At 43.0% G+C, this 26,903-nt stretch overlaps 1 protein-coding gene across 2 annotated transcripts in view; it reads left to right on the forward strand.

Annotated features, from left to right (window-relative positions):
• The window catches only part of matn4 (matrilin 4), a 46,710-nt gene extending 21,382 nt beyond the window's left edge, over positions 1-25,328 (forward strand). The window contains exons 2-17 of one of the 2 annotated variants that reach the window (XM_037786346.1): positions 75-193; positions 4,222-4,397; positions 4,528-4,686; positions 8,540-8,771; positions 11,894-12,016; positions 12,757-12,879; positions 14,345-14,467; positions 15,852-15,974; positions 16,325-16,447; positions 16,805-16,927; positions 20,032-20,129; positions 21,215-21,346; positions 21,682-21,865; positions 21,958-22,110; positions 23,394-23,498; positions 24,892-25,328. In XM_037786346.1, the coding sequence (XP_037642274.1) occupies positions 136-193; positions 4,222-4,397; positions 4,528-4,686; positions 8,540-8,771; positions 11,894-12,016; positions 12,757-12,879; positions 14,345-14,467; positions 15,852-15,974; positions 16,325-16,447; positions 16,805-16,927; positions 20,032-20,129; positions 21,215-21,346; positions 21,682-21,865; positions 21,958-22,110; positions 23,394-23,498; positions 24,892-24,950 (2,094 nt within the window). In that variant the 5' untranslated portion in view covers positions 75-135 and the 3' untranslated portion in view covers positions 24,951-25,328. The remainder of the gene's footprint in view (positions 1-74; positions 194-4,221; positions 4,398-4,527; positions 4,687-8,539; positions 8,772-11,893; positions 12,017-12,756; positions 12,880-14,344; positions 14,468-15,851; positions 15,975-16,324; positions 16,448-16,804; positions 16,928-20,031; positions 20,130-21,214; positions 21,347-21,681; positions 21,866-21,957; positions 22,111-23,393; positions 23,499-24,891) is intronic. The other variant, XM_037786353.1, reaches the window with a different exon arrangement.
• Positions 25,329-26,903: the final 1,575 nt, after the last annotated feature.

Consider the following 26,903-nt stretch of genomic DNA (forward strand, 5'->3'; position numbering starts at 1 on the left):
GGTATAATTACCATAAACTCCTCTGCTGTTACCTCGAATAACCTCCTCTGTCTTTGTCTCTGCTTCCCCTCCAGCTCCCTCCTCTCAGTCTGATCCAGGTCTGGCTCCAGAGTCTGTTAGATCGCCATCAACAGGATGAAGATCATCATTCTGCTGACCCTGGCCGTCCTCGCCACCGCCAGGCCTAAAGCAGGTCAGTGTGCCGATACTGGGAGAGAAAAAAAGACCATTCTGATAAAGAGAAAAGACAGATGGTGTTTGTATTATCTTCCTCCCAGACTGGAGTCAGTGGAAGTCAGGATGTGTCTCACTTTCAGGTTGTTTATGTTGTGAGAACATCATCTCTGAACCCATCGCCGATCGGTCAGACGGACAATATTTCTGGGGTTCCAGTCATGGATGTATAATGAGAACTGGACCCCAACATGGCGCCTATCCAGTCCAATCAGAATTGCTCGCCTGGTGCATCCGGGGTGCTCGGCCCGTTGAATATGCTCAGTAGTGTTTCTCTTGCTGGCCGTTGGATTTAACATCGTGATGACGGAAAAAATTATTATTATTATTATTATTAAATTGCTTCTCTCAGCTTGAGGAAAGTTTTACAAATATAAAACCTCCATGGATCAAAAACTTCAGAATAGAAAGAGTCATAATGGAGCTTGTTTTTTTGAGGTGTCGGTTCCACAGACGTCTCTTTTATAACGGAGGTCTACGGCGAAATGCTTTTTGGGCCGCATCGCAATACCGTGAGTAGCCGCTGGAAGAACATGAAGCAAGGCTGAACGGCGGCGCTGTATCCAGGTCTGATTATACATCCATGGTTCTGGTGATATCTGGGTCAAGACTTCTTCTAAAGTGTGCTGCTCATTGTTTACAGTCCGATCAGCGATGACGTTGAGGGACGGCGTCTACGTCCAGATTGTTTTACCAGTAGCCAGTTTACAAGATCATTTTGAAGGGACTGTTTGTAACTCCTTACACTTATAAATCATTTTATAATCATTGTTCAGACTCAGACTCCAACACAAACTACACCGAAGCACCAAAACCACAAAGTTGTATCTAGTGAAGCCCGTCTGTTAAACAGTGTCAACTCTTCCTGCTCCAGCCCCCGGACTGTGGCCAGAGGACACAGGGAAGACCGTAGCCCTGGTCTCCAGGGCCGGAGTCTCTGCTCCTCTGCCTGCTTGCCTTCACTCACCGCGCTTGTTCTCACTCGCATGCACGCACACTCCACACTGCAGAAGAGTTAGTTTAGCTCTGAGAATATCTAGTGAATATACAGTGGACGTTTGTGCAGAAATAACTGCTGCAGCTCCTCCAGACCAACAGAGGTTTCCCGTGTCTTGTGAAGTGACGGGGCTCCACAGAGAGAAACGTTATCGTCTCCGACCAAAACTCCGGTGTCTCCCCTGTTCCCTCCGGCCGTGGTCGGGAGGCTGAGGCAGGAAAAGCCAACACTAGGATCAGCATTGATTCATGGAGAGACCTTGGTCTGGTCAGCTAACATTACTGCCAAGCAGCTGAAATATAGAGTGATATTGTGCTTTTAGCTGACGTGTGTCTCCTCACTGTGTTGAGCGATGCTCGGTCATGTCTATGTAGAGCGAGCACAAGCGCCAGCAACAGGACGCTGACTTTCGTTGACTTAACGGCCACAGGTGTCACTGTTAACAAGCAATTTCTGATTCTTACAAACAGTCCCTTTAAATGTATCAACCTGGTGCACTTTGAGTGCAAAATTAGCAACAATAAGAGGCTAAATAGACATTTTATGCTCTCAATTCAATCATAAACACATTGGTTGTATAGATAATATCTGTAAGTAATAAGTGAAGCCAAAACATCTGGATCGCTGGCTGGTGGCTGTTAGTTTAGAAAAGACTTGATTTGATTTGCAGCAGCGTTTTCTACGAGCGGAACACATTTTAACCGTCAGATCACGTTCATTTAATTGTGGGAAGCCAAAATCGTGATTAATATTCGATTAATTGTGCAGTCTTAGTGTCACAACAAGCTCTCTACCACAAACACATTTTATATTTTATTATATATTATATTATATTATATTATTATATTATATTATTATATTCTAACTTCTGCACTATTTTATGTCTTAGATTCTCATTTTTACTGAGATCTAAGATTTCCATTACCAACGCCTGCTTCTTTGTATTTATTGCATTTGACGATAAATAACTACAAACTTGAGAATCCTCCGTCGTGGTCCTGAACAGGACTCTTCTCATGTGAATCATAACTATATTTAAAGGCACTGACGTTTTGGGACATATCGGACATTTGGATGTGGTTTACATGACATATGCAGCTGGAGGATGACTTGATTTATACGGCCAGGCGATGAGGTGGCCACATTTATAAGACAGATTCCACAAGAATCCGACACGCTGCGACATCCAGTCGAACCCTTTGTGAAGAAATCATGGACTTTTCCACCTCACAAAGCCACAAATACACAGACTCACCTCGTAGCTCACCCATGACGGCTGAGCCGAGATGATGTTACAACAGAGTTCACAGAGACGCAGAGAAACTAAAGACAAAAACAGGAGTCTGGAGTGATGGAGGAGGAGGAAGAGGAGGATGAGGAGGAGGGAGTTCAGGTGGTGAATGATGCGAAAGTTATACCAGAGCGCAAACACATGAACTGCTGCTTTACAGAAACACACGACTCTCCCACGTAAAGTATTGGGTGTTAAGTAGGAGACACTTTATGTCACATTATTCACACAGAATACCGACACGTTACTACTTCTATTTCTTAAAGCAGCGGTTCCCAAACCTTTTCAAGTCAAGGACCCTGAACTGACTCAAATTAGACCAAGGACCCCCATCTGATAGGATTTTGTCTTTTCTCCTGGCTAAACAAAGGTTAAACAAATACAAAATAAATATAATGTTTCGTATGACATAAAAGCAGGTTGTATTTTATCAGGACATAATGAGACATTTAACTTAGAAAAAGGTGTTAACCTCTTAAGGTGCTGGAAGGTGTGGTTCTCCTAGACAGACATACCCAAAATCAATCCAGCATAGCTCCACGACTACCAGGTCTATATGCATGATCTTGGTCTCTATGGATAGGTAAGACCTCAGAGAACTGTGACTATTACTATGCCTCAGTAAATTGTGATGAACCAAAGGAAAAATTTACGTTTTTTATCCTCGCCTAAAATGTTTTCTAGATTAGACAGGAGGACTCTCCATTTGGGTGTGTGCCAAATGGGTTTTCTACCTCTTGAGAGGAAATCTGGCTCTAAACTACTACTGATATCCACTACAGGAGGCTATGTGCACACAATGAAGCCTTTGGCCATGACATTTACCCTGTGCATTATCATATTCTACCATTGTGCACAGTATAAAACCAATAAAAAAACAACTACATTGTATAATTTTGACTCCAAATGGAGTAGTTTTATTATGATAATGAAATATGATCAAGTAGATAATAACAAATAAGATCAATAACAACGTAAATAAGATAACTGAAAAGAATCAAGTCAAGTATGTACATTCAATATAAAACAAATATTATAAAGTAAAAATACAATTTCTTGTGTGTTGATTTTTTAACTAAAATATTGAAATCATTGTCAAACAAACATTGTTTGGACCACATCCACTCTGAGTGTTGTTTTAGTCGCGTTAAGGCCTCGTCATTTAGAAACTATTCAGAAAAAAGACCACCACAGCATTTTATGAAGTTTTTGAAGGCAGTGTTTTAATACACAGCTCAGCTGAACCGGTACCGGGTCCGTCGGGTAAAAGAGGTTATTGCCTCATTTTCATAATGAGGCAGAAATGCATAAAGAAATGTAAAAAGAAAAAAATACATCAATAAATAAGTTTGGGGAAATAAATAAAGGGTGAAATGCAAAGAGAAAATTGTGCATGCATAAATAAATAAATACATTAAAAAATAAATATAAAATAAATGCAAAAATAAATAAATCAAAAATAAATGCAAAAATGAATCAAAAATAAATAAATAAATGTAAATATTAATACAAAGAAATAAATAAAAGTATAACATTATTTACACCACAGAGAGATCAACATCTTCACCGTTTTCTTTGATTATTATTTATGTAATTGTGTTCTATCTCAGTCCTCGCCTCCATCAGATGAAAATCACATTTTTTAGAGAAGGTTTTTCCGTTTCATTCTTCTGCTGAATGTTTTTATTCCTCCTCTCAGGTCCAGAGCAGAAGTGTAAGTCTGGTCCGGTGGATCTGGTCTTCCTCATCGACAGCTCCCGCAGCGTCAGGCCACACGAGTTTGAGACCATGAGGAAGTTCATGATTGACATCCTGAGCACGCTGGACATCGGACTCAACGCCACCAGAGTGGGCGTGGTCCAGTACTCCAGCCAGGTACTGTAGACATCATCTTCATCCATGTTTGGATTCTTGATTTATTCAGTGAAGTTTGGTGATGATGATGATGATGATGATGATGATGACGATGAATACGACCTCCCCCTCTCTCCTCTTTGGTCCTCAGGTCCGTAGTGAGTTCTCTCTGAAGGCCCACGCTAAACTGGACGCCATGGTGAAAGGCATCAATCAGATCATCCCCCTCGCTCAGGGTACAATGACGGGACTTGCCATCAGATACGTGATGAACGCAGCGTTTATCGCCGAGGAGGGCGACAGGCCGAAGGTAAGATACCGTGTGTGTTATATGTTGTGTTATATGTTGTGTGTGTTATATAATGTTATGAAGTAGTAGTTAGTCCCAATAGTATGCATACTGCATGCAAGAGTACGTACTTTGTAAGAGCAGCTGCAGTACAAACTAAAAGTAAAAAGAAAAAGTATAGCATTTGGAACGCAGCCTATATATTTAGCGTACATGTAGCGTGAGACGGAGCGAGCCGTACCCAGCATGCTGTTTGGCGGTGTTAATAGGGGTCCCCTCTCTATACACTACACAGTGTGTAGATAACACACTACTAATAAAAATGTCCTGTAGATCTCAAGAGCTCGCACTCAACACTGCACCAAAGAGCATATATTACTAAAAAGTGAAAGTGCAACATCAGCGCCTAGCAGCAGAGCTAGGCTTCCGCCATTTTGGACTTAAAGTGACTACCAGACGCCAGTAAAACGTCCACCTATTTTAATTGTAATTATTTATTAAACTTTTAACCTGGCTGCTTCCCAGAGGAGCATAAAGTGAGCGATGGACATAAATGGAAGTTAGAAAAATCCAGCTCACAGATTTTGAGAGAAATCTCAAACTTTTCATGTCAAGGATCCAAAAAGGAGTCCAACAGACCACAGACCATGGATGTAGAAGAGGGTCCAATAGACCACAGACCATGGATGTAGAAGAGGGTCCAATAGACCACAGACCATGGATGTAGAAGAGGGTCCAATAGACCACAGACCATGGATGTCGAAGAGGGTCCAACAGACCACAGACCATGGATGTAGAAGAGGGTCCAATAGACCACAGACCATGGATGTAGAAGAGGGTCCAAAAGACCACAGGCCACGGCTGTAGAAGAGGGTCCAACAGACCACAGACCATGGATGTAGAAGAGGGTCCAACAGACCACAGACCATGGATGTAGAAGAGGGTCCAATAGACCACAGACCATGGATGTAGAAGAGGGTCCAAAAGACCACAGACCACGGCTGTAGAAGAGGGTCTAACAGACCACAGACCATGGATGTAGAAGAGGGTCCAACAGACCACAGACCATGGATGTAGAAGAGGGTCCAATAGACCACAGACCATGGATGTAGAACAGGGTCCAATAGACCACAGACCATGGATGTAGAGGAGGGTCCAATAGACCACAGACCACGGATGTAGAAGAGGGTCCAATAGACCACAGACCATGGATGTAGAAGAGGGTCCAAAAGACCACAGACCACGGCTGTAGAAGAGGGTCCAACAGACCACAGACCATGGATGTAGAAGAGGGTCCAACAGACCACAGACCATGGATGTAGAAGAGGGTCCAATAGACCATAGACCATGTATGTAGAAGAGGGTCCAATAGACCACAGACCATGGATGTAGAAGAGGGTCCAATAGACCACAGAACATGGCTGTAGAAGAGGGTCCAACAGACCACAGACCATGGATGTAGAAGAGGGTCCAACAGACCACAGACCATGGATGTAGAAGAGGGTCCAATAGACCACAGACCATGGATGTAGAAGAGGGTCCGATAGACCACAGACCATGGATGTAGAAGAGGGTCCAATAGACCACAGACCATGGATGTAGAAGAGGGTCCAATAGACCACAGACCATGGATGTAGAAGAGGGTCCAATAGACCACAGACCATGGATATAGAAGAGGGTCCAATAGACCACAGACCATGGATGTAGAAGAGGGTCCAACAGACCACAGACCATGGATGTAGAAGAGGGTCCAATAGACCACAGACCATGGATGTAGAAGAGGGTCCAAAAGACCACAGACCACGGCTGTAGAAGAGGGTCCAACAGACCACAGACCATGGATGTAGAAGAGGGTCCAACAGACCACAGACCATGGATGTAGAAGAGGGTCCAATAGACCACAGACCATGGATGTAGAAGAGGGTCCAAAAGACCACAGACCACGGCTGTAGAAGAGGGTCTAACAGACCACAGACCATGGATGTAGAAGAGGGTCCAACAGACCACAGACCATGGATGTAGAAGAGGGTCCAATAGACCACAGACCATGGATGTAGAAGAGGGTCCAATAGACCACAGACCATGGATGTAGAGGAGGGTCCAATAGACCACAGACCACGGATGTAGAAGAGGGTCCAATAGACCACAGACCATGGATGTAGAAGAGGGTCCAATAGACCACAGACCATGGCTGTAGAAGAGGGTCCAACAGACCACAGACCATGGATGTAGAAGAGGGTCCAACAGACCACAGACCATGGATGTAGAAGAGGGTCCAATAGACCACAGACCATGGATGTAGAAGAGGGTCCAATAGACCACAGACCATGGATGTAGAAGAGGGTCCGATAGACCACAGACCATGGATGTAGAAGAGGGTCCAATAGACCACAAACCATGGATGTAGAAGAGGGTCCAAAAGACCACAGACCACGGCTGTAGAAGAGGGTCCAACAGACCACAGACCATGGATGTAGAAGAGGGTCCAACAGACCACAGACCATGGATGTAGAAGAGGGTCCAATAGACCATAGACCATGTATGTAGAAGAGGGTCCAATAGACCACAGACCATGGATGTAGAAGAGGGTCCAATAGACCACAGAACATGGCTGTAGAAGAGGGTCCAACAGACCACAGACCATGGATGTAGAAGAGGGTCCAACAGACCACAGACCATGGATGTAGAAGAGGGTCCAATAGACCACAGACCATGGATGTAGAAGAGGGTCCGATAGACCACAGACCATGGATGTAGAAGAGGGTCCAATAGACCACAGACCATGGATGTAGAAGAGGGTCCAATAGACCACAGACCATGGATGTAGAAGAGGGTCCAATAGACCACAGACCATGGATTTAGAAGAGGGTCTAATAGACCACAGACCATGGATATAGAAGAGGGTCCAATAGACCACAGACCATGGATGTAGAAGAGGGTCCAATAGACCACAGACCATGGATGTAGGAGAGGTTGTGTCCTGGTCTTTTGTCCTGCGTGTTAGTAAATAGCCTACAACTCCATTAAATTCTGTTGATGTCATGCTACTAGCACTACTAGCTACTAGCACTACTAGCTACTAGCGCTACTAGCTACTGGCCGATAGCCGGTTGTTTGGAAACAGAGACGTTAATACATCCAACACGGTAAGCTGGCAGAACCAGATATGTCATATGAGCGTGCAGGGCGGTGCGGTCCCGTGGGTCTGATGACCGTTCATTATGGCGAGGAAAATAACTCTGGATTCAGCTGTTAGTTAATTTTACTACTTTTATGACATCATGATTTAAATGAGGGATATTGAAGTGTTCCTACTGGGAAGTTGATTTATATCCTCTGATTTACAGACGTCTCTTTATACATCCATGGACACAGACTCAGTGGTGTTTTCAGTTCAAAATGGCGGCAGCGCTACCGCAGCGCCATCTAGCGGCTGTTGTCAAAAAAACACCAGTTTCGTCTCTTTGCTTCTAAACTCTTCGGCAAAACACCCACCAAGAATGAAGTTGATCAGATGAACGGCTGTTGAGATAATGGAAGGACAGACAGAGGGACGGACGGACGGACGGACGGAGAGAGACTCCTTCCATTTTAGTTGGATGACTATCCAGCAAACTTATCTTATAGATATATAGATAATAGATATGATTGTTTTATTTGTCTTACTTTTGTGAGCTGGGACCTAAATATCGTATTATCTTACATTATGATATAATGTAGAAGCAGTTCATGTCGTTTATGAACAGCTTTTTTTTTTATATGATTATTTTTCCTGTAAAAACTTTACGCACACATGGTTCTGACTGTTTAACAGCTGCGGCGTCCTCCCTTCATTACCTGAGTTCTGATCCGGAAGTGGTTTTCTGTCCCTCAGGTCCCCAACGTGGTCGTCATCGTGACGGACGGACGTCCTCAGGACCGCGTGGCGGAGGTGGCGGCGGAGGCCCGAGAGAGAGGCATTGAGATCTACGCTGTAGGCGTGGCCAGAGCCGACATGGCATCGTTGAGGGCCATGGCGTCCCCGCCATTCGAAGACCACGTCTTCCTGGTGGAGTCCTTCGACCTCATTCACCAGTTTGGACTGCAGTTCCAGGACAAGCTCTGTGGTGAGACTGGACAGGAAATGACGTCACTATACATTTGGCATGTTCATTGATTTACTAACAAACCACAGGATCTTTAAAAGCGGCTGTTGAGTAAGGGCGGGAAAAAAAAATCAAATCAGTTACGTATCGTGATTTTATTTTTCTACGATTTCTAAATAGATGTTTTAATGCCAGCATTGATATATTTGCTTCATCTGAGTCTATGTGGAGGTAGAAGGAAGTTACCGCTTTTATTGTTGTAGTCTGAGTAACGTGTCGTCATATCCGTTCCGTATCCGTCAACCAAAACAAACCTCAGAAAGTCTAAAACGTTGGAGGGTCAGCGTGGATACGACCTGCACCCTCCCATGTTAAATTTAGCGTGGTAAACACTACACATCCAGTAAAGGATGGAAACACTTTGGGTTTCACACATCGACAGGAAAAGAAGAACTAGACAACACGACTAAAGCTGCATGCTAACTCTTTCACGGACAGGAAACGTTATCGTAACGTGGTAACACGGCGGTCCGTCCCTCTCATCTCCGTGGTCAAATGGGCCGACGCTACAACTGTAGAGCACCCATATACTGATATTTCTGTTCTCTGCATTCAAACGGCCCCAACGGAGCTGACCATGGGTGGATGAAGAGAACGGAGCTGACGGGAGAGCTAGAGACCACCTTGGAGAAGTTAGATGAAGTAGACTGCTTTTCAAAATAAGGTGTTAACAAAGGGAACTGTATATACAAAATACATCTATGGAAATAAGATTGATGGATTATATTCAGCAGAAGTATAAAACATTACATGTCCCTTATAAATTAAAAATAAAATACCACTAATCTGTGAGGGAAATGTCTTTATTCTTTGATTTTTGGGTTGCTGGATAATAAATGTAATAAATAATTCCTGCCAGTGATCCTGATATATTTGACTTCAGGACATCTCTGACTACATACATGCTGAAAATCAAACATTTTTAACTGGATTCATTTAGAGATTTTCCAAAGTAAAAGTCCCTAGAAGTGTATGATTCAACTTGTTCCCATGGTCTAGTGGTAAACAAGTTAACAACAATCACAATAAATCACAATATGGAATCGCAATACTTATCGAATCAGCACCAAAGTATGGTGATAGTATAGAATCAGGAGGTGAATCGTCTCTACTGTTGAGACAAACATCCTCCATATCAAAGATCAGATTACATTCGTCTTGAGGTTTACTTTGACTTGGTTTGGATGAGTTGTTTTATTACATTATTTCTTTTATTTTAGTTTAATGAGAGGATGCTAAATGAGTTACAAAATGAGATTTTATTAGAATGTGAAATCTTAAATCTTCACTTTCCCAGGATTACTGTTATTTGAAGTCAGCTTAACATGAAACAAGTAAAAACCTGCAGCCAAGTCTTTGGAATTTAAAGGTCGTGCTGTTGGCTTCATCTGGGGAAACACCCGATTCTTTATGTGCTTAAAAACACAGTGAATAGAAAAAAACCCTCAGAACATAATACTGTTTAATAACAGCCTCCACAAATCCTTTAAGTGTGAGACATTTCCCCGTGCTGCTGTTATTCTAGACCAGACTGTAAATCTCTGGAGTCAGTGGATGAATATGAAAGAATAAATTAAAGAAATATAAAAGATGATGTCTGGTTCTCACCAGCACGTTCAATCATGACTGAAGACGTCATCTTGTGTTTAACTGCTGGTCTGCTAAGAGGACTTAATATGATAATTGGTAAAGCCTTCAACATCAAATCAAATCAAATTAAGTATTTATCTATAACATTAACCCTCTGAGACTCACAATAGAGCCGTCCTGATCTTTTTAGGGGGGGTCCAGGGGGTCTTTAGGGGGAGATAGCAGGTCAACAGTAGATGTCACATAGAAGTGGTGTACATCATCTGAAAGCTGAAGATTAATTTGAGGTGCAGCTCAGCACTGTGTGTCAAGTTATTCTAGTCATAAATCAGAAATAAACATGATATAAAATAGTGAAAGTATATCAGTGTTTAGAACATTATGATAGAAGTATATGATGGTCATCCTCATGCTCTATTATGTCTCATAAGTTGATATCATTTGTTACACAGATTTGGTGCTAAATTTAACCATTTTTTACCACTCGAGAATTGATCAAAATGATCAATAATCCCTCCAAAATACCACATTAAGACACCAAGACCTTGAGGAACACCATAGAAAAAGCCATGCTGTGATTTGGGATCCAAAAACGTTTGACTTTTGGAGATTTCTGCAAGAATTGCAGTTTTCGGCGATTGGATGGCGAGCACTTGTGTTGTGTAAACTGCTCAGAAACGCCCTTATTGTCAATGTAGTTTTGGGGACTAACATCATCACACATGAAGACAGTTGGGCTCATTGGATCCACCAGAGTCTCAGCTTTACAGTGATACCCAATTCATGGAATTCAAGACTGTTAGGGAACCCAGTTTGCAGAAATATTCAAACACATCATTTTAAAATAGGAGACAATAACACATTTATACTGCATGTGATTATCATAAAGTGGGCATGTCTGTAAAGGGGAGACTCATGGGTACCCAGATCAGAGGTCAAGTATGTTTTAAAGTAGTATGAAGCCTTTAGTGTCTCCAGAGGGAGCTGCTGTGTGACGTCTGATAAATGTCCTCAAGTGATGTCACTAGAGTCGGCGTCGGTTGAAGAATACAAGTTAGAAAAGTGAAATAATGTGGAGGTGTGGAGTTAGAAAGAAGACATGTTACCAGACCTCTGTAGCTGCTCATCTCTGCTGCAGGATACATTAGTTGCTACTAGCATAACACACCACGATCTCTCACCAAATGGTCAAGTTGCATTGTGGGTAATGTAGGAGCCAGGTTTTGACAAGGAAGAAGAAAGAGTGGAATAAAAAAGATAATATCTCTAATTCTGCTGCATCGTTCTTAATCCTTTTTCAAAACTGTTCATGTCCGACAAGGTTTTTTTTACAACCTTTTTCCAGCTGAGTCTACTTCAAACCACAAAAAAAACACAATTACAGAAAGTTGTGGGTTGATGTAGAACTGCGTCACTCACAGTGAAAAGCTGATGGAGTGAAACCGTTCACTGAGCTGGAGCTGATATTGTTGTGGATGTGCTCTCTGCTGCAGGTGTGGATCTGTGCCTGGAGTCCGACCACGGCTGTGAGCACATCTGTGAGAGCTCGCCGGGCTCCTACCACTGCCTCTGTCTGCCTGGATATACCCTGAACCACGACGGCAAAACATGTGCAGGTAACATAAGACAACGGGTCACACCCAGGAAGTAAAGAACAACACCGACATGGACAAACACTCAGACAAAAATCAAAACAACTGAGACAACTTGGGTCCCACTTTTTCACTGATTCAATTATGGCCCCTTTAAAAACATGCCAGATTATCTGTGATCAGCTCTTTTCTGCAGTGTTCTCATGGATTTTCAGACAACGACCACTGGATCACTTTGAGACTGCAGAAAAGTTAAAAACGTGCTGATTCTCAGGCAGGTTCTGGACTTAGGAGGAGTATCTCAAACAGGCTGGTCTCATACAGCTAAACCTACGAAAAGTAACTCACATGTTATTCACGTAATTGTGAACCAGGAAGTATAAAGAGCGGTGAACGGCATGTAGGGAAAAGGTCGGGGTGGATGGGTGGGTCAAAAAACACCAGACTTGCACCACTATTGGTGCCCCGTGTGAGGCCAAAAGTCAACGTTGATTATTTGTCATATAAGTTACGTACTTGAAGGACCAGTGTTAAACATTTAGGGGGATCTATTGGCAGAAATGGAATATAATATTAATAAGTATGTTTCTGTTAGTGTAAAATCACTTGATAATATCAATGGTTATGTTTTCATTAACTTAGAATGAGTCGTTTATATTTACAGAGGGAGCAGGTCCTCTTCATGTTGCTCCTCCATGTTTCTAGTTAGTAAGTTACTCATTAGATCTTATGCATGTGTTTGTGTGTATGTGTGTGTGTTTCAGCCATAGATCTGTGTGCTGAAGGGAAACACGACTGTGAGCAGGTCTGCGTCAGCTCACCTGGTTCTTTCACCTGCGACTGCAACAAAGGATTCAAACTGAACGAGGACAAGAAGACCTGCTCAAGTAAGTCTCACACACACACACACATGTAGAAACTGTAACACAACACACACACTTAATACATCAGACCGGCACATACGGGTACTTCACTAAAAGTCAAGGCCACGCCCCCTTTAGGGCGACAGAAAACTGAAGATCTCACAGACTTTACTGTGATCTGACGTATGTTTGATTGTAATTCTGACCAGTTGGTCTTCATTCATCTCTTGTTCTACAAATGTTTGTTTATCCACGTCTATTAATTATTTAGAGACCTTGCCTGAACCTGAGCGTTGGCGATACCTTCATAAATGAAAGTTGATCGCCGCCATGTCCCTTCAGTCTTCCCCCGTCCAACACAGTGGAGGATATTACTGATCAAGACATCTCTACATATCTGACTGAATCCCGTTAGGCTGAGTGTTGTCTGTTAATAACCAACTGTTTGATCTATAGGCTGAGATTTAGTCTGATGCTGCTAGAACGTTAATTTACGACTGTATTACTCAAGCTAACGTTAGCTAGCCATGCTAGTCACTGTCACTAGCATCATTGAGCCATTTAGCACACTGACAGTGAATATTCACATGTTTTGTTTTAGGACATGGCAGTGGAACAGATCAGAGATTAGTGTTTCTGGATTTATTGTTGGTTCAACCAACTACACAGCAACTCTTCAGCATAGCGTTATTACTGTTAGCAGTTTGTTTGCAGTAGAAGTTTGGAGACATGTTTCAACTTCTTCCGTGTATTCTGTTACCGTCTTTGGATTTTTTAAAATGTTTCTGATATTTTTTTGGAAATTTTTCACAAATACTTTTCACACATTTTACCATTATTTTTCAGCTAATATGTTTTTGGATGTTTTCCAGATTTTTCGTGGGATATTTTCACAATTTATTTTCACATATTTTACTAATATTTTTCGGATAATTGTCTAATATTTTTTGGATGTTTCAACTTCTTCTGTTTACTCTGTTACTGTCTATGAGGGACATATGAGGGATTGATTTCCCCTCTAAAGGGAGGCGTGGTCATGAGAGCCTACTGTGAATGATGTGCTGCCGGTCTGATGTAAATCATATCACACAACTGCTTGTAGCTCCTGGCTTTATATTAAGACGTGTGTTTGGCTTGAATTCATGTTCATTGATGCTGAAATGGATTCAGAGCTTCACGAGCTGCTGATTCATGATTTTTCTGCTGACTCATGAAGCTGAGTGGGTTTGCACCGCGTCCTGTTTGTCTCCCTTTATATTACTGCTTAACAAGTTATTTTAAAACAATAATATAAGATAAAGAAAACCTAGCCTTATTGTTAAATGTTAAACTTCCATACAACCACCACGTCAGCGGCGTCATGCTGCGTTAACAGATCCGATCTGGTGATGTGTCGTGATCTTGTCAGATTTACTGTGAGACAAACAGAACGTCGGTGTGATCCCACACATGTCGCTGCTTTATGGCCTCGCTGCTTTCCTCCCCTCAGTGATCGACTACTGTTCGTTCGGGAACCACAGTTGTGATCATGAGTGTGTGAGTGTGCTCAATGGCTATCACTGCCGCTGTAACCACGGATACAGGCTGCTGGACGACGGCAAGACCTGCAAGGGTGAGTAGCACGGAGTGTATGATCACTGTTAATGACACAGATAAAATCACCACCGCTGCTGTAACGGAGGAGCAGATTTTATTAAACCTGATGGAGCCGCTGACACACATGATTTAAGTTCCCCAAACTGGAATATGGTAGGGCTGGGATGATCCACCCATCTCCCGATTCTATACTATCACCATACTTGGGTGCCGATTCGATATGTAATGTGATTTTTAAGTATTGCGATTCAATATTCTGATTTATTGTGGTTGTTGTTAACTTGTTTACCACTAGACCATGGGAACAAGTTGAATCATACACTTCTAGGGACTTATAATTTGTAAAATCTCTAAATGAATCCAGTAAAAATGTTTGATTTTCAGCATGTATGTAGTCAGAGATGTCCTGAAGTCAAATATATCAGGATCATTGTCAGGAATTATTTATTACATTTTTTATCCAGCAACCCAAAAATCAAAGAATAAAGACATTTCCCTCACCGATTAGTGGTATTTTATTTTAAATTTATAAAGGACATGTAATGTTTTATACTTCTGGTGAATATAATCCAATCAATCTTATTTCCATAGATGTATTTTGTACATACAGTTCCCTTTGTTAACACCTTATTTTGAAAAGCGGACGTAGTCCCACGTGTCTACTTCCTCTAACTTCTCCAAGGTGGTCTCTAGCTTTCCCGTCAGCTCCGTTCTCTTTATCCATCCATTGTCAGCTCCATCGGGGCTGTTTGAATGCAGAGAACAGAAATGTCAGTATATAGGTGCTCTACAGTTGTAGCGTCGGCCCATTTGACCACGGAGATGAGAGCGACGGCCGGCTGGACCGCACGTTACCGCGATACGATAACGTTTCCTGTCCGTGACAGAGTTAGCATGCAGCTTTAGCCGTGATGTCTAGCTCTGCTTTTCCTGTCAATGTGTAAAACCCAAAGTGTTTCCATCCATTACTGGATGTGTAGTGTTTACCACGCTGGATTTAACATGGGAGGGTGCAGGTCGTATCAACGCTGACCCTCCAACGTTTTAGACTTTCTGAGGTTTGTTTTGGTTGACGGATACGGAACGGATATGACGTCACGTTACTCAGACTACAACAGTAAAAGCGGTAACTTCCTTCTACCTCCACATAGACTCAGATAGGTGAATGGATTTTTTTCCACCCCTACTACTGACTTTGGTATTACCGGCTAATCTGAATATCATGTTGAAGGACCGAAGGGAGAATCAACCAGCTAAAGGATGAATTTAAATTGAAAAAAATTGACTCTGGAAAATATATTTTTACCAGAGCAATAAAATGTCTTCACACACACACACACACACACACACACACCCACGCACACACACACACTTTAAATGAATGTGTGTGTGTTATTCAGCCGTTGACCTGTGTGCTGAGGGGAAACATGACTGTGAACAGATCTGCGTCAGCACGCCCGGCGTCTTCACCTGCGACTGCAACGAAGGATTCACACTGAACGAAGACAAGAAGACCTGCACACGTTAGTCAGGCCCTCGCGCACATACACACACACACACACACACACACTTAGAATGAAATGAATCTATCCTGCAGCCAGCTCTTTCTCTTTTTAGATAATCAGTTAGTAAAGATAATAGGAGCTGAAGACTTCTGTGGATTAAATTCTGTTGGGTGTCTGGACTCTTGTTCAGGTTTGAAGACATCACTCTGGATTAAATCACTACTTCATTTAATCTAAAAAATAATGAACGGATTAATTAAATTGTTAAACATACAGTGTCATTGCTGCTGCAGCCCATAGCTGTCTCTCAGATGGATGATCAGTTGCATATTTCTAATGAAGAATGTGTGTGTGTGTGTGTTATTTAGCCATCGACCTGTGTGCTGAGGGAAAGCATGACTGTGAACAGATCTGTATCAGCGCTCCGGGCGTCTTCACCTGTGACTGCAACAAAGGATTCAAACTCAACAAAGACAAAAAGACCTGCACCAGTCAGTGAATCGTTGTTCTTCCCCTAAGCTCTTTTCTCTCTGTTCCAGCCCTGATCTTAAATCTACTTCAGCTTCATTCTGTTGTCTAAATGTTGCTAGACCTTCAGGATAGACTGAGGAGTCTGACTAACGTGTGTCTGTGCATCTTTAACCTCTCTGGAGATCTACAGGTTGAAAAAAGTCTCTAAAAACTGAACTATTTTCTGATCTTATCTCAAGTTGAAACTAAAGACTTAATAAACAATAGTAATAGATGCATACCATTCCCTAAAGTAGGTAGTTTTCACCACTGGTTTACATTTCTCTGTGTCTGTGTATGTGTTTCTATGTGTTGACTGGCTGACTGTGTCTCTGCAGACATGGACCTGTGTAACACGGTGGAGCACGGCTGTGAGCACCAGTGTGTGAGCACTCCAGGATCGTACTACTGCATCTGTCCAGATGGACAACTGCTGCAGGAGGACGGCAAGAGCTGCGGCAGTAAGTCCACTATCTGATCAACTACCTGTGTTATACAACGATCAGCCATAAAATTCGGAAAAAGCATGGGCACCCTGACCGGTCTGCAGCTACGCAGCCCCATACGTAACAAACTGCTCCTCACTGTGTTCTGACAGCTTTCTATCAGAACCAGCATTAACTTTTTCAGCAGTTTGAGCTCCAGTAGCTCTTCTATTGGATCAGACAACACGGGCCAGCCTTTGCTCCCCACGTGCATTAATGAGCCTCGGGTCCGACCCTGTCGCCGGTTCACCGGTTTTCCTTCCTTTGACCACTTTTGGAAGGTCCTGACCACTGCAGACTGGGAACATCCCACAAGAGCTGCAGTTTTGGAGATGCTCTGACCCGGTCGTCTAGCCAGCACTATTTGGTCCCTCACATCCTTATGCTGGCCAATTTGTTCTGCTTCCAACACAAAGTTCAAAGTTCAAAATGTTCACTTGCTGTCTTATATACTGGGGTTTCTGGGGATGAAGGTCCTGTGGGTCCTGGGGGTGAAGGTCCTGTGGGTCCTTGGGATGAAGGTCCTGATGGTCATGGGGATGATGGTCCTGATGGTCCTGGGGACGAATGTCTTGAGGGTCCTGGGGATGAAGGTCCTGAATGTTCTGGGGATGAAGGTTGAGGGTCCTGGGGATGAAGGTCCTGATGGCTCTGGGGATGAAGGTCCTGTGGGTCCTGGGGATGAAGGTCCTGTGGGTCCTGGGGATGAAGGTTCTGATGGTCCTGGGGATTAAGGTCCTGAGGGTTCTGGGGATGAAGGTCCTGATCGTCCTGGGGATGAAGGTCCTGAGGGTTCTGGGGATGAAGGTCCTGGGGATGAAGGTCCTGATGGCCCTGGGGATGAAATTCCTGTGGGTCCTGGGGAGGCAGGTCCTGAGGGTCCTGGGGATGAAGGTCCTGATGGTCCTGGGGTTGAAGGTCCTGAGGGTCCTGGGGATCGAGGTCCTAATGGCCCTGGGATGAAGGTCCTGATGGGCCTGGGGATGAATGTCTTGAGTGTCCTGAGGATGAAGGTCCTGATGGTCCTGGGGATGAAGTTCCTGAAGGTCCTACAGGACCCAGCTGTTACAGGTGGAGGGTCTGGAGCAGGAATGTCTGGAGCAGGAGGTCAGCATCGTTAGATCAGTCTAAACCAACAGAAAACACAACAGCGACAGAAGCCAAGCAGGTCAGGTTTGAGCACCTCAGTGTCAAAAGCAAGACAAAGTTTTCCAAAGTTGTCAGACTGGGCAGAACAATTACAGGCCGTAAACAGACCCCACTGTCACCATGCTATCACCATGGCAACACAGTCCATGTGAATGTGTTTTAATGTGTTTTAATGTGTCCTGTCTGGATGTGATATATTGTGTTTTAATGTACTCTTTTAAAAGCAGTTTTTGCACATGGGAGCCAAAGACAAATTTCTGCCTTTTGTACAAAAAAGCAGACAATAAAGTATTTTATTCTATTCTAGAAAACAAACTGGAAATTAGACTCTGATATGTATTAAATCAAAACATAAAAAAAACTGTAATTAATCAGGAGTCATGACACCGAGATCAGATGAGCTGAGATTAGGATTAGAGTAAGAAGAGAGGGGGTTATTTAACTGGAGATGAAATGCAGCTGTGTGATGTTAAAAACAGCTCAGTAATGTCTGCAAGGAACTGGACAAAGACAGGATCTTCTTCTTCTCCTCTGGGAGGCTGTGCCTGCCAGTAACCTCCAGATGAATATTCATCACCCATTCCAGATTTATACTGACAGACTGCTGATCCAACTGGTGCAGATAAATATCTTAACTTTAATCCAAATGTGACGACGTCAGAAAACCTTCTTGGCTGACACATCTCTCAAGTGTCGCGCGGAGGTCGGGGTCAGTACCTGTGGAATGGCAGATCGGGTGGTGGTTCCCATTTTTAAAAATGGGGAACGGAGGGTGTGCTCCAATTATTGGGGTATCACACTGCTCAACCTCCCCGGGAAAGTTTATTCTAGGGTGCTGGAAAGGAGATTCTGATTGATTGTTGAACCTCAGATCCAGGAGGAGCGGTGCGGATTCCGTCCTGGCCGTGGAACAGTGGACCGGCTCTTTACCCTCGCGGGTTGTTGGAGGGGTCATGGGAGTTTGACCATCCAGTCTACGGAGAAGGCTTACTACCGTGTCCCCCGGGAAGTCCTGTGGGGGGGTTCTGCAGGAATATGGGGTACCGGGGTCGCTGTTATGAGCCATCCCGTCTTTGTATAACCAAAGTGAGAGCTGCGTCCATATAATCGGCACAAAGTCAAACACGTTCCCGTTGTTTGTTGGCCTCCGCCAGGGTTGGCCAACAACCTGTTTGTGACTTTCATGGACAGGATCTCAAGGCGCAGCCGGGGAGAGGAGAGTTTCCAGTGTGGGGACCCCAGAATTGCGTCTCTGCTCTTTGCAGATGATGTGGTTCTGTTGGCTTCATCAGACCGTGACCTTCAGCATGCACTGGGGCGGTTTGCAGCCGAGTGTGAAGAGGTCGGGATGAGAGTCAGTACCTCCAAGTCTGAGGCCATGGTTCTCTGCCCGAAACCGTTAGACTGCTCCCTCCGGGTGGGGAGTGACTCGCTGCCCCAAGCAAGGGAGTTTAAGTATCTCGGGGTCTTGTTCACCAGTGAGTGAAAAATGGAGTGGGAGATGGACAAGCGGTTCGGTGCAGCGTCTGCAGTTATGTGGGCGCTGTACCGGACAGTTGTGGTGAAGAGGGAGCTGAGCCGGAAGGCAAAGCTCTGATTTACCGGTCCATCTACGTTCCAACCCTCACCTATGGTCATGAGATGTGGTAGTGATTGAAAGAATGAGATCGTAGACACAAGCGGCTGAAATGAGCTTCCTCCGTAGGGTGGCTGGGCTCAGCCTTAGAGAGAGGGTGAGGAGCTCAGACATCTGGAGGGAGCTCAGAGTAGAGACGCCGATCCTTCACCTCTAAAGGGACCATCTGAGGTGGTTCAGCTGGTCAGGATCCCATACATTTCAATGTATCCCATTCATTACTAACCTGTCCAACATGAATAATAGCTGTGTTTTAACATTAGGACTCATTCACTCTCACGTCTCCCTCTTTCAGCCTGCAAGTCTGCCAACATCGACCTTGTGCTTCTGATCGATGGCTCCAAGAGCGTCCGACCACAAAACTTTGAGCTGGTCAAAAAGTTTGTTAACCAGGTGGGGCATGTTTTCATACAGTATTTCAATATCAATATGTATTACACAATACTTAAAATAACAACAACAATTTGAAATGTTATTATTTATTTGCGTTTGTCTGTTTTGGCGCACAGGAAGTGACGCAGGAATTAAAAAGAAATAATGAACACAAATATAACAATAAAAGCACACTAATAGTGTAGAGCTGGGATGATCCACCTCCATCTCCTTATTCAATACTATCACCATACCTGGGTGCTGATTCGATATATAATGTGATTTTTAAGTATTGCGATTCGATATTCTGATTTATTGTGATTGTTAACTTGATACCGCTAGACCATGAGAACAAGTTGAATCATACACTTCTAGGGACTTTTACTTTGGAAAATCTCTAAATGAATCCAGTAAAAATGTTTGATTTGTAGTCCCACGTGTCTACTTCCTCTAACTTCTCCAAGGTGGTCTCTAGCTCTCCCGTCAGCTCCGTTCTCTTTATCCATCCATGGTCAGCTCCATCGGGGCCGTTTGAATGCAGAGAATATACATGTCAGTATATGGGTGCTCTACAGTTGTAGCGTCGGCCCATTTGACCACGGAGACGAGAGCGACGGCCGGCTGGACCGCGCGTTACCGCGATACGATAACGTTTCCTGTCCGTGACAGAGTTAGCATGCAGCTTTAGACGTGATGTCTAGCTCTGCTTTTTCTGCAATGTGTAAAACCCAAAGTGTTTCCATCCTTTACTGGATGTGTAGTGTTTACCACGCTGGATTTAACATGGGAGGGTGCAGGTCGTATCCACGCTGACCCTCCAACGTTTTAGACTTTTTGAGGTTTGTTTTGGTTGACGGATACGGAATGGATATAACGTCACTTTACTCAGACTACAACAATAAAAGCGGTAACTTCCTTCTACCTCCACAGAGACTCAGATAAAGCAAATATATCAATGCTGGCATTAAAACATCTATTTAGAAACCATAAAAAAAAAAATGTGCGATACATAGGTGAAGCGATTTGTTTTCCACCTCTGTAATAGAGTAGCTTGTGTCAGCTGTGCTGTGTTCGATGAACGTCCCTCCCCTCTTCCTGTGCTTCAGGTCGTGGACTCTCTGGACGTGTCTGCTCACGGCACCAGAGTGGGTCTGGTTCAGTACTCCAGCCGGGTCCGGACCGAGTTCCCTCTCAACATGTACCACACTGCTGATGACATCAAAGCTGCAGTCATGAAGGTAGAATTGATTTGTTTTTTTCATGTTCATGTTTTAATGCTAGGGCTTTCATCAATATTTAATTTAATAGTTAATTGCAATTAATTGCAAATAAATCGCACATTTTTTGATCCGTTCCTTAAAGGGACTGTTTGTAACTTCTAACACGTATAAATCGGGTCGGTGTTCCTTATGCGCGATCGCATTTGGCTATGCTGTTCCAACACAAACTACACGGAAGCACCAAAACCGCAAAGTTATAAATATCGATATGTTATGGATATATTGCCCAGCCCTGGTGGGCGTCCAACAGGAACAGATGCCAACAGTGAACTGTTGTTCCTGTCCTGGTCTAGGTGAACTACATGGAGAAAGGCACTATGACCGGTCTGGCCCTGAAACACATGCTGGAGAACAGCTTCTCAGAGGCAGAGGGCGCACGTCCTTCCAGCCGCAACATCCCCCGAATCGGACTGGTGTTCACAGACGGACGCTCACAGGACGACATCACGGAGTACGCCAAGATGACCAAAGAAGCCGGTAAGACTAGCTAGTGTGAGGGTTTGTTTTCTTCTTCTTATTCCAGATTAATGTTTACATATATATGTGTACGTGTCCGTGCACGTCTCCAGGTATCACCATGTACGCGGTGGGTGTCGGAAAAGCTGTGGAGGACGAGCTTCGTGTGATTGCATCTGAGCCTGTGGAGAAACATTTCTATTACACCACCGACTTCAGCGCCATCAGCACCATCGCTGAGAACCTCAAACTCAACATCTGCCCAGGTACGACACTCACATCCTGCAATACTTCAATACAATACTACAAAATATCTCACAGGATTTTATTATATATATTATATATATATATTATTTATATATATATATATATATTTTATTATATATATATATTCATGTTTCACCAGCTGACCCTTGAGTTTTCTTTTTAACCCTCTGAGACCCACAATAGACCCGTTTTAGTCTTTTTTAGTGGGGTACAGGGGGTCTTTAGGGGGAGATAGCAGGTCAACAGTAGTGGGTCTCAGGGGGTTAATCATAATACTAGTTTCTAAAGGTTTTGTTCAACATAAAGTAACATCTAAGAGATGAGATTCACATGTGTAACTGGTCCCAGTGTGACGATGTTGTGTTCTTTGGCTCCTTCTGCTGACAGATGAAGTACATGACAGATGTAGAAAAAGAACTAAAGTATAAATCAATAACATGATATCATACCAAAAAGATAACCACATCAAAAAAAACCTTTTTCACACATAAACAAATGGCACTAAATAATCCACACAGTGCTGAAGAGCAGTTTAAACTGCAGCAATGCATCATGTTATATGTAGGGCTGCCAATCAATTGAAATATTTAATCATGATTAATCAAATGATTGTCCGTAGTTAATCACTATTAATCGCAAATTAATCACGTTTTATCTGTTCTAAATGTTCCTTAAAGGGAGATTTATCAAGTATTTAATACTCTTATCAACATGGGAGTGGGCAAATATGCTGCTTTATGCAAATGTATGTATATATTTATTATTGTAAATCAATTAGCAACACAAAACAATGACAGATATTGATCCAGAAACCCTCACAGGTACTGCATTTAGCATAAAACAATATGCTCCAATCATAACATGGCAAACTGCAGCCCAACAGGCAACAACAGCTGTCAGTGTGTCACTGTGCTGACTTGACTATGACTTGCCCCAAACTGCATGTGATTATCATAAAGTGGGCATGTCTGTAAAGGGGAGACTCGTGGGTACCCAAAGAACCCAATTACATTCACTGATCTGGAGGTCAGAGGTCAAGGGACCCCTTTGAAAATGGTCATGTTTTAACCTCCTTTGCGACAAGCTAGTATGACATGGTTGGTACTAATACATTCATCAGGTTTTCTCTTCACTCTGGCTTTAAAATGAATTTGCGTTAACGCGTTAACTTTGGCAGCCCTAGTTTATGTGATGAACTTATAGCAGAGCGATGAAGTGGAAGTAAGTAAGTGTCTCATAACATGACCAGATGAAGTGAAGGTGTCGTTCTGTGTCTCTACAGAGGAGAGTCAGGGGGAGATTGAGGTGAAGGACCCGTGTGCCTGTGAGAGTCTGGTGGAGTTCCAGCAGGCCACCATGAGCAGCCTGGAGCAGCTCACAACCAAACATATCCTTTAAAAACACATCGACATCCAAACACTAATAAGCCTTACCGGTGGTAAGAACCGGTTGGCAGTTCAAACAGGAACCATCAGATAAAGTGACCACATACATTCCTCTGTGGGTTCATCCTGATGACCAACCTGCAGAATTACACCCCGTCATTTGATTCAGTGGTCATATAAAGAAAATGTGATTTTAAGGCCAAGATGATGGATGTTACAGATGTGGAACTATGGCTTGAGTTGCATCTCTCTTTTGACTGATTTTCGGTCCATTGGCAGACCGAGACCTCACATAAGTCCCAAATAGGAATGAGTCCTGAATGCCAGAAATGAGTCAGCATGATGTCACTTCCTGTTCCCTCGTCTGGAAGTCAATATGTTTTTAGTTAGATGTCTGAAATAAGGTCTGTGGTTAACACCAGCTGGAGAGACTTTAACGTTTTGTTCTACGACATTAAATACGTCAGTAAATATCCCGCTGGTGAGTTAGACACGTGTCTAAATGAGACTACTAAACGTCATCACGCCGATGTTTATACTTGAGCTCATGTGACCGTGGTGTAGTTCATTTATAGCCTAACGTCAGCTTTTTACTTCACACTTCATAAATCATAAAGTGGTGTTCATAAGTGGAGATTATCTTGATGAACAAAACGTGTCAGTATCATAAACGTGTGTTTAGTACAGAGATTATTATCTGTAACAATCCAAAACCCAATGGAACAATCCCATTGGCTGTTAGTGGAGGGAACCAGGGTGATGACCACTTCCTGTTAGTGGAGGGAACCAGGGAGATGATCTGTTCCTGTTAGTGGAGGGAACCAGAGAGATGATCACTTCCTGTTAGTGGAGGGAACCAGGGAGATGATCACTTCCTGTTAGTGGAGGGAACCAGGGATATGATCTCTTCCTGTTAGTGGAAGGAACCAGGGAGATGATGACTTCCTGTTAGTGGAGGGAACCAGGGAGATGATGACTTCCTGTTAGTGGAGGGAACCAGGGAGATGATGACTTCCTGTTAGTGGAGGGAACCAGGGAGATGATGACTTCCTGTTGGAGTACAGAAATACGTCATCCCTGGAGCTGACTAAACTATATATTTGTGTTTTTAGAGATTGATATCTTCAGTAGGAACCAGTGAGCTTGGAGCTGAGAGACACAGACAGGAAGTCACTCAGACAGTATGATGATGGACTAATATGGTTTTGGTGTTTTCATGGGATTTGTTAACAGTAAGAAAAATATAGATTAATGCCGGCCTTATCCTTTAATTCATGTTTAGACGTCTGAACAAAAAGACGTCTTAATTTGTAAACCTACAAATATGTGACTTTTGTTCATGCACATATTCATGAGCAGACATACAGTGTTATTAATCCTTAACCGAGCGTCTACTGACTGGGATGACGGCTCGTCTGGAGCAGCTGGAGAACCAGCTTCTCTCCAGGAAGTGATCTGATCTGCATCCCAGTGAGCCGACGGGACGCCACGGAGGAAGAATAACAGATTGAGGAAGAGGAGGGCTCATCAGAAACCCCTTCCAACCAACAGACAAAAAACCTTTGTGTGTCTTTTCACACCGAGCCTTTGTAGCCTTCGGTCGGCCTGCTGCTCTTCACGCTGACAAGGACGGCATTTATCAGAAAGCTCGTGGTATAGAATCAGATTTGTGGTATAGGGAATGGGAATGGGACGTCACCGACAGCGGGTCGGACATTTTTTGGAGGATAAAGGGTGAGAGCGCCATCCGCTGGCTGTTTACTGCAAGTATCAATAGATAACACAAAACACTGCACAGAGAATAAGATTCAAAAGCTGAATTGTGGTATATATAGTATAAAGTAGGGCTGCACAATTAATAGAATATTAATCACGATTTTGGCTTCCCACAATTAAATGAACATTATCGACTACGATACTGACGTTTGAAATGTGTTCTGCTCATAGAAAACGCTGCGAAGCAAGCGCTCTCTAAACTAACAGCCACCAGCCACTGATCCAGATGTTTTTATTACTTACAGAGATTATCTATACAACCAATGTGTTTATGATTAAATTGAGAGCATAACATTGTTTATTTAGCCTCTTCTTTTGCTCTCAAAGTGCACTAGATTGATGCATTTAACTTTAAAAAGTAGCTAGCAAAAAGGGTAGGGTGAATATTCACGTATCTTTTCATATTGCAGGAAAAAAAACTGTTGTAACGTCAGTTTTTTACCGACATGGTGCAGCCTTGATTTATACATCAGCAGGAATGTAACACAGCGTGGAAGTGAAAGCAGTTCTCTGTTTGTTTTAAAGTGAAAGTGCAGAAATAAAAATATGTTGTCGCAAATAGATCTTGATCTCAATATTGACCATCATTTTGGCCATAATCGTGCAGCCCTAGTATACAGTCAGACACAAAGGTAGGCTAACGTTATGGGTTTATCATTTTACAAGATACCTGTAGATTAAATATGCAGTATTAACAAATGTTTTATTAGTATTCTGTTAGCATAACACTAGCTAGCTTATCTTTATCTGGATGGTTGTGTAGTCGTCATTTGGCTTGTAGATCTTAATGTCATATACCTACCTGTTTATAAACTGGACAATTTGACCTCCAAGATTGACATATTTTGACCTACTGCAGGTGTTCACTAATACAAAAACACATCAGTGACCATAACGGGAGGCAAACTGTCAAAGTCCTCCTAATTCACACGTACTTTATACATGTCTGATGATGATCGATTGATGACGGATGAACAGACCGATGATATATAACGACAGTCTACAGTAGCTCCGTACGCTACCCTCCAAAAATTGCGGCGCGCCCCAGAATGCTCAGCGGTTCCCATTCCCTATAGCTGTAAATCACCGGATTTGTACACTTTTTTATCTTAAAATAAAAAAAAAAGAAAAGAAAGATACAACAACACCACATCTACGTTCCCACCGTCACCGAGCAGAGAAAACATTTCCTCTGTTAACCTGAGGGTACCGACGTTCAGGAGGTCTGTTATTGATCGATTGATGTTACACAACAGTCACACTCACAAAGAGGATCATCATGTCGGCTATCTCTGTAAACTAGAAGTAATCAATGTATTGTAGATATTAGATATAAGCACAAAATATTACGAGTTTTCATCACACACAGTGTTCTTCGTAGTCACACACCATTGGTCTGTTAGTGCATTGTTTATACTTGATCTGTTTTGTACGGTTTGTTGAATATGATGTATTTATAGCAGATTGTCTGTTTTTCTACCACAGTAGAATAGCAAATTAGATTAAAAAAAAAATGTTGTTACCACTCCCAATATTAAATTGGCTCGGGTCGTTTTCTGTTGAAGAGGAACGTGGTTTAGATTTAAAACAAAAAGGGAAGTTAAGAAGTTGAAACGATCCCCTCTTCACTA

This window comes from Sebastes umbrosus, chromosome 1, assembly GCF_015220745.1.
Source record: "Sebastes umbrosus isolate fSebUmb1 chromosome 1, fSebUmb1.pri, whole genome shotgun sequence".
Classification (NCBI taxonomy): domain Eukaryota; kingdom Metazoa; phylum Chordata; class Actinopteri; order Perciformes; family Sebastidae; genus Sebastes; species Sebastes umbrosus.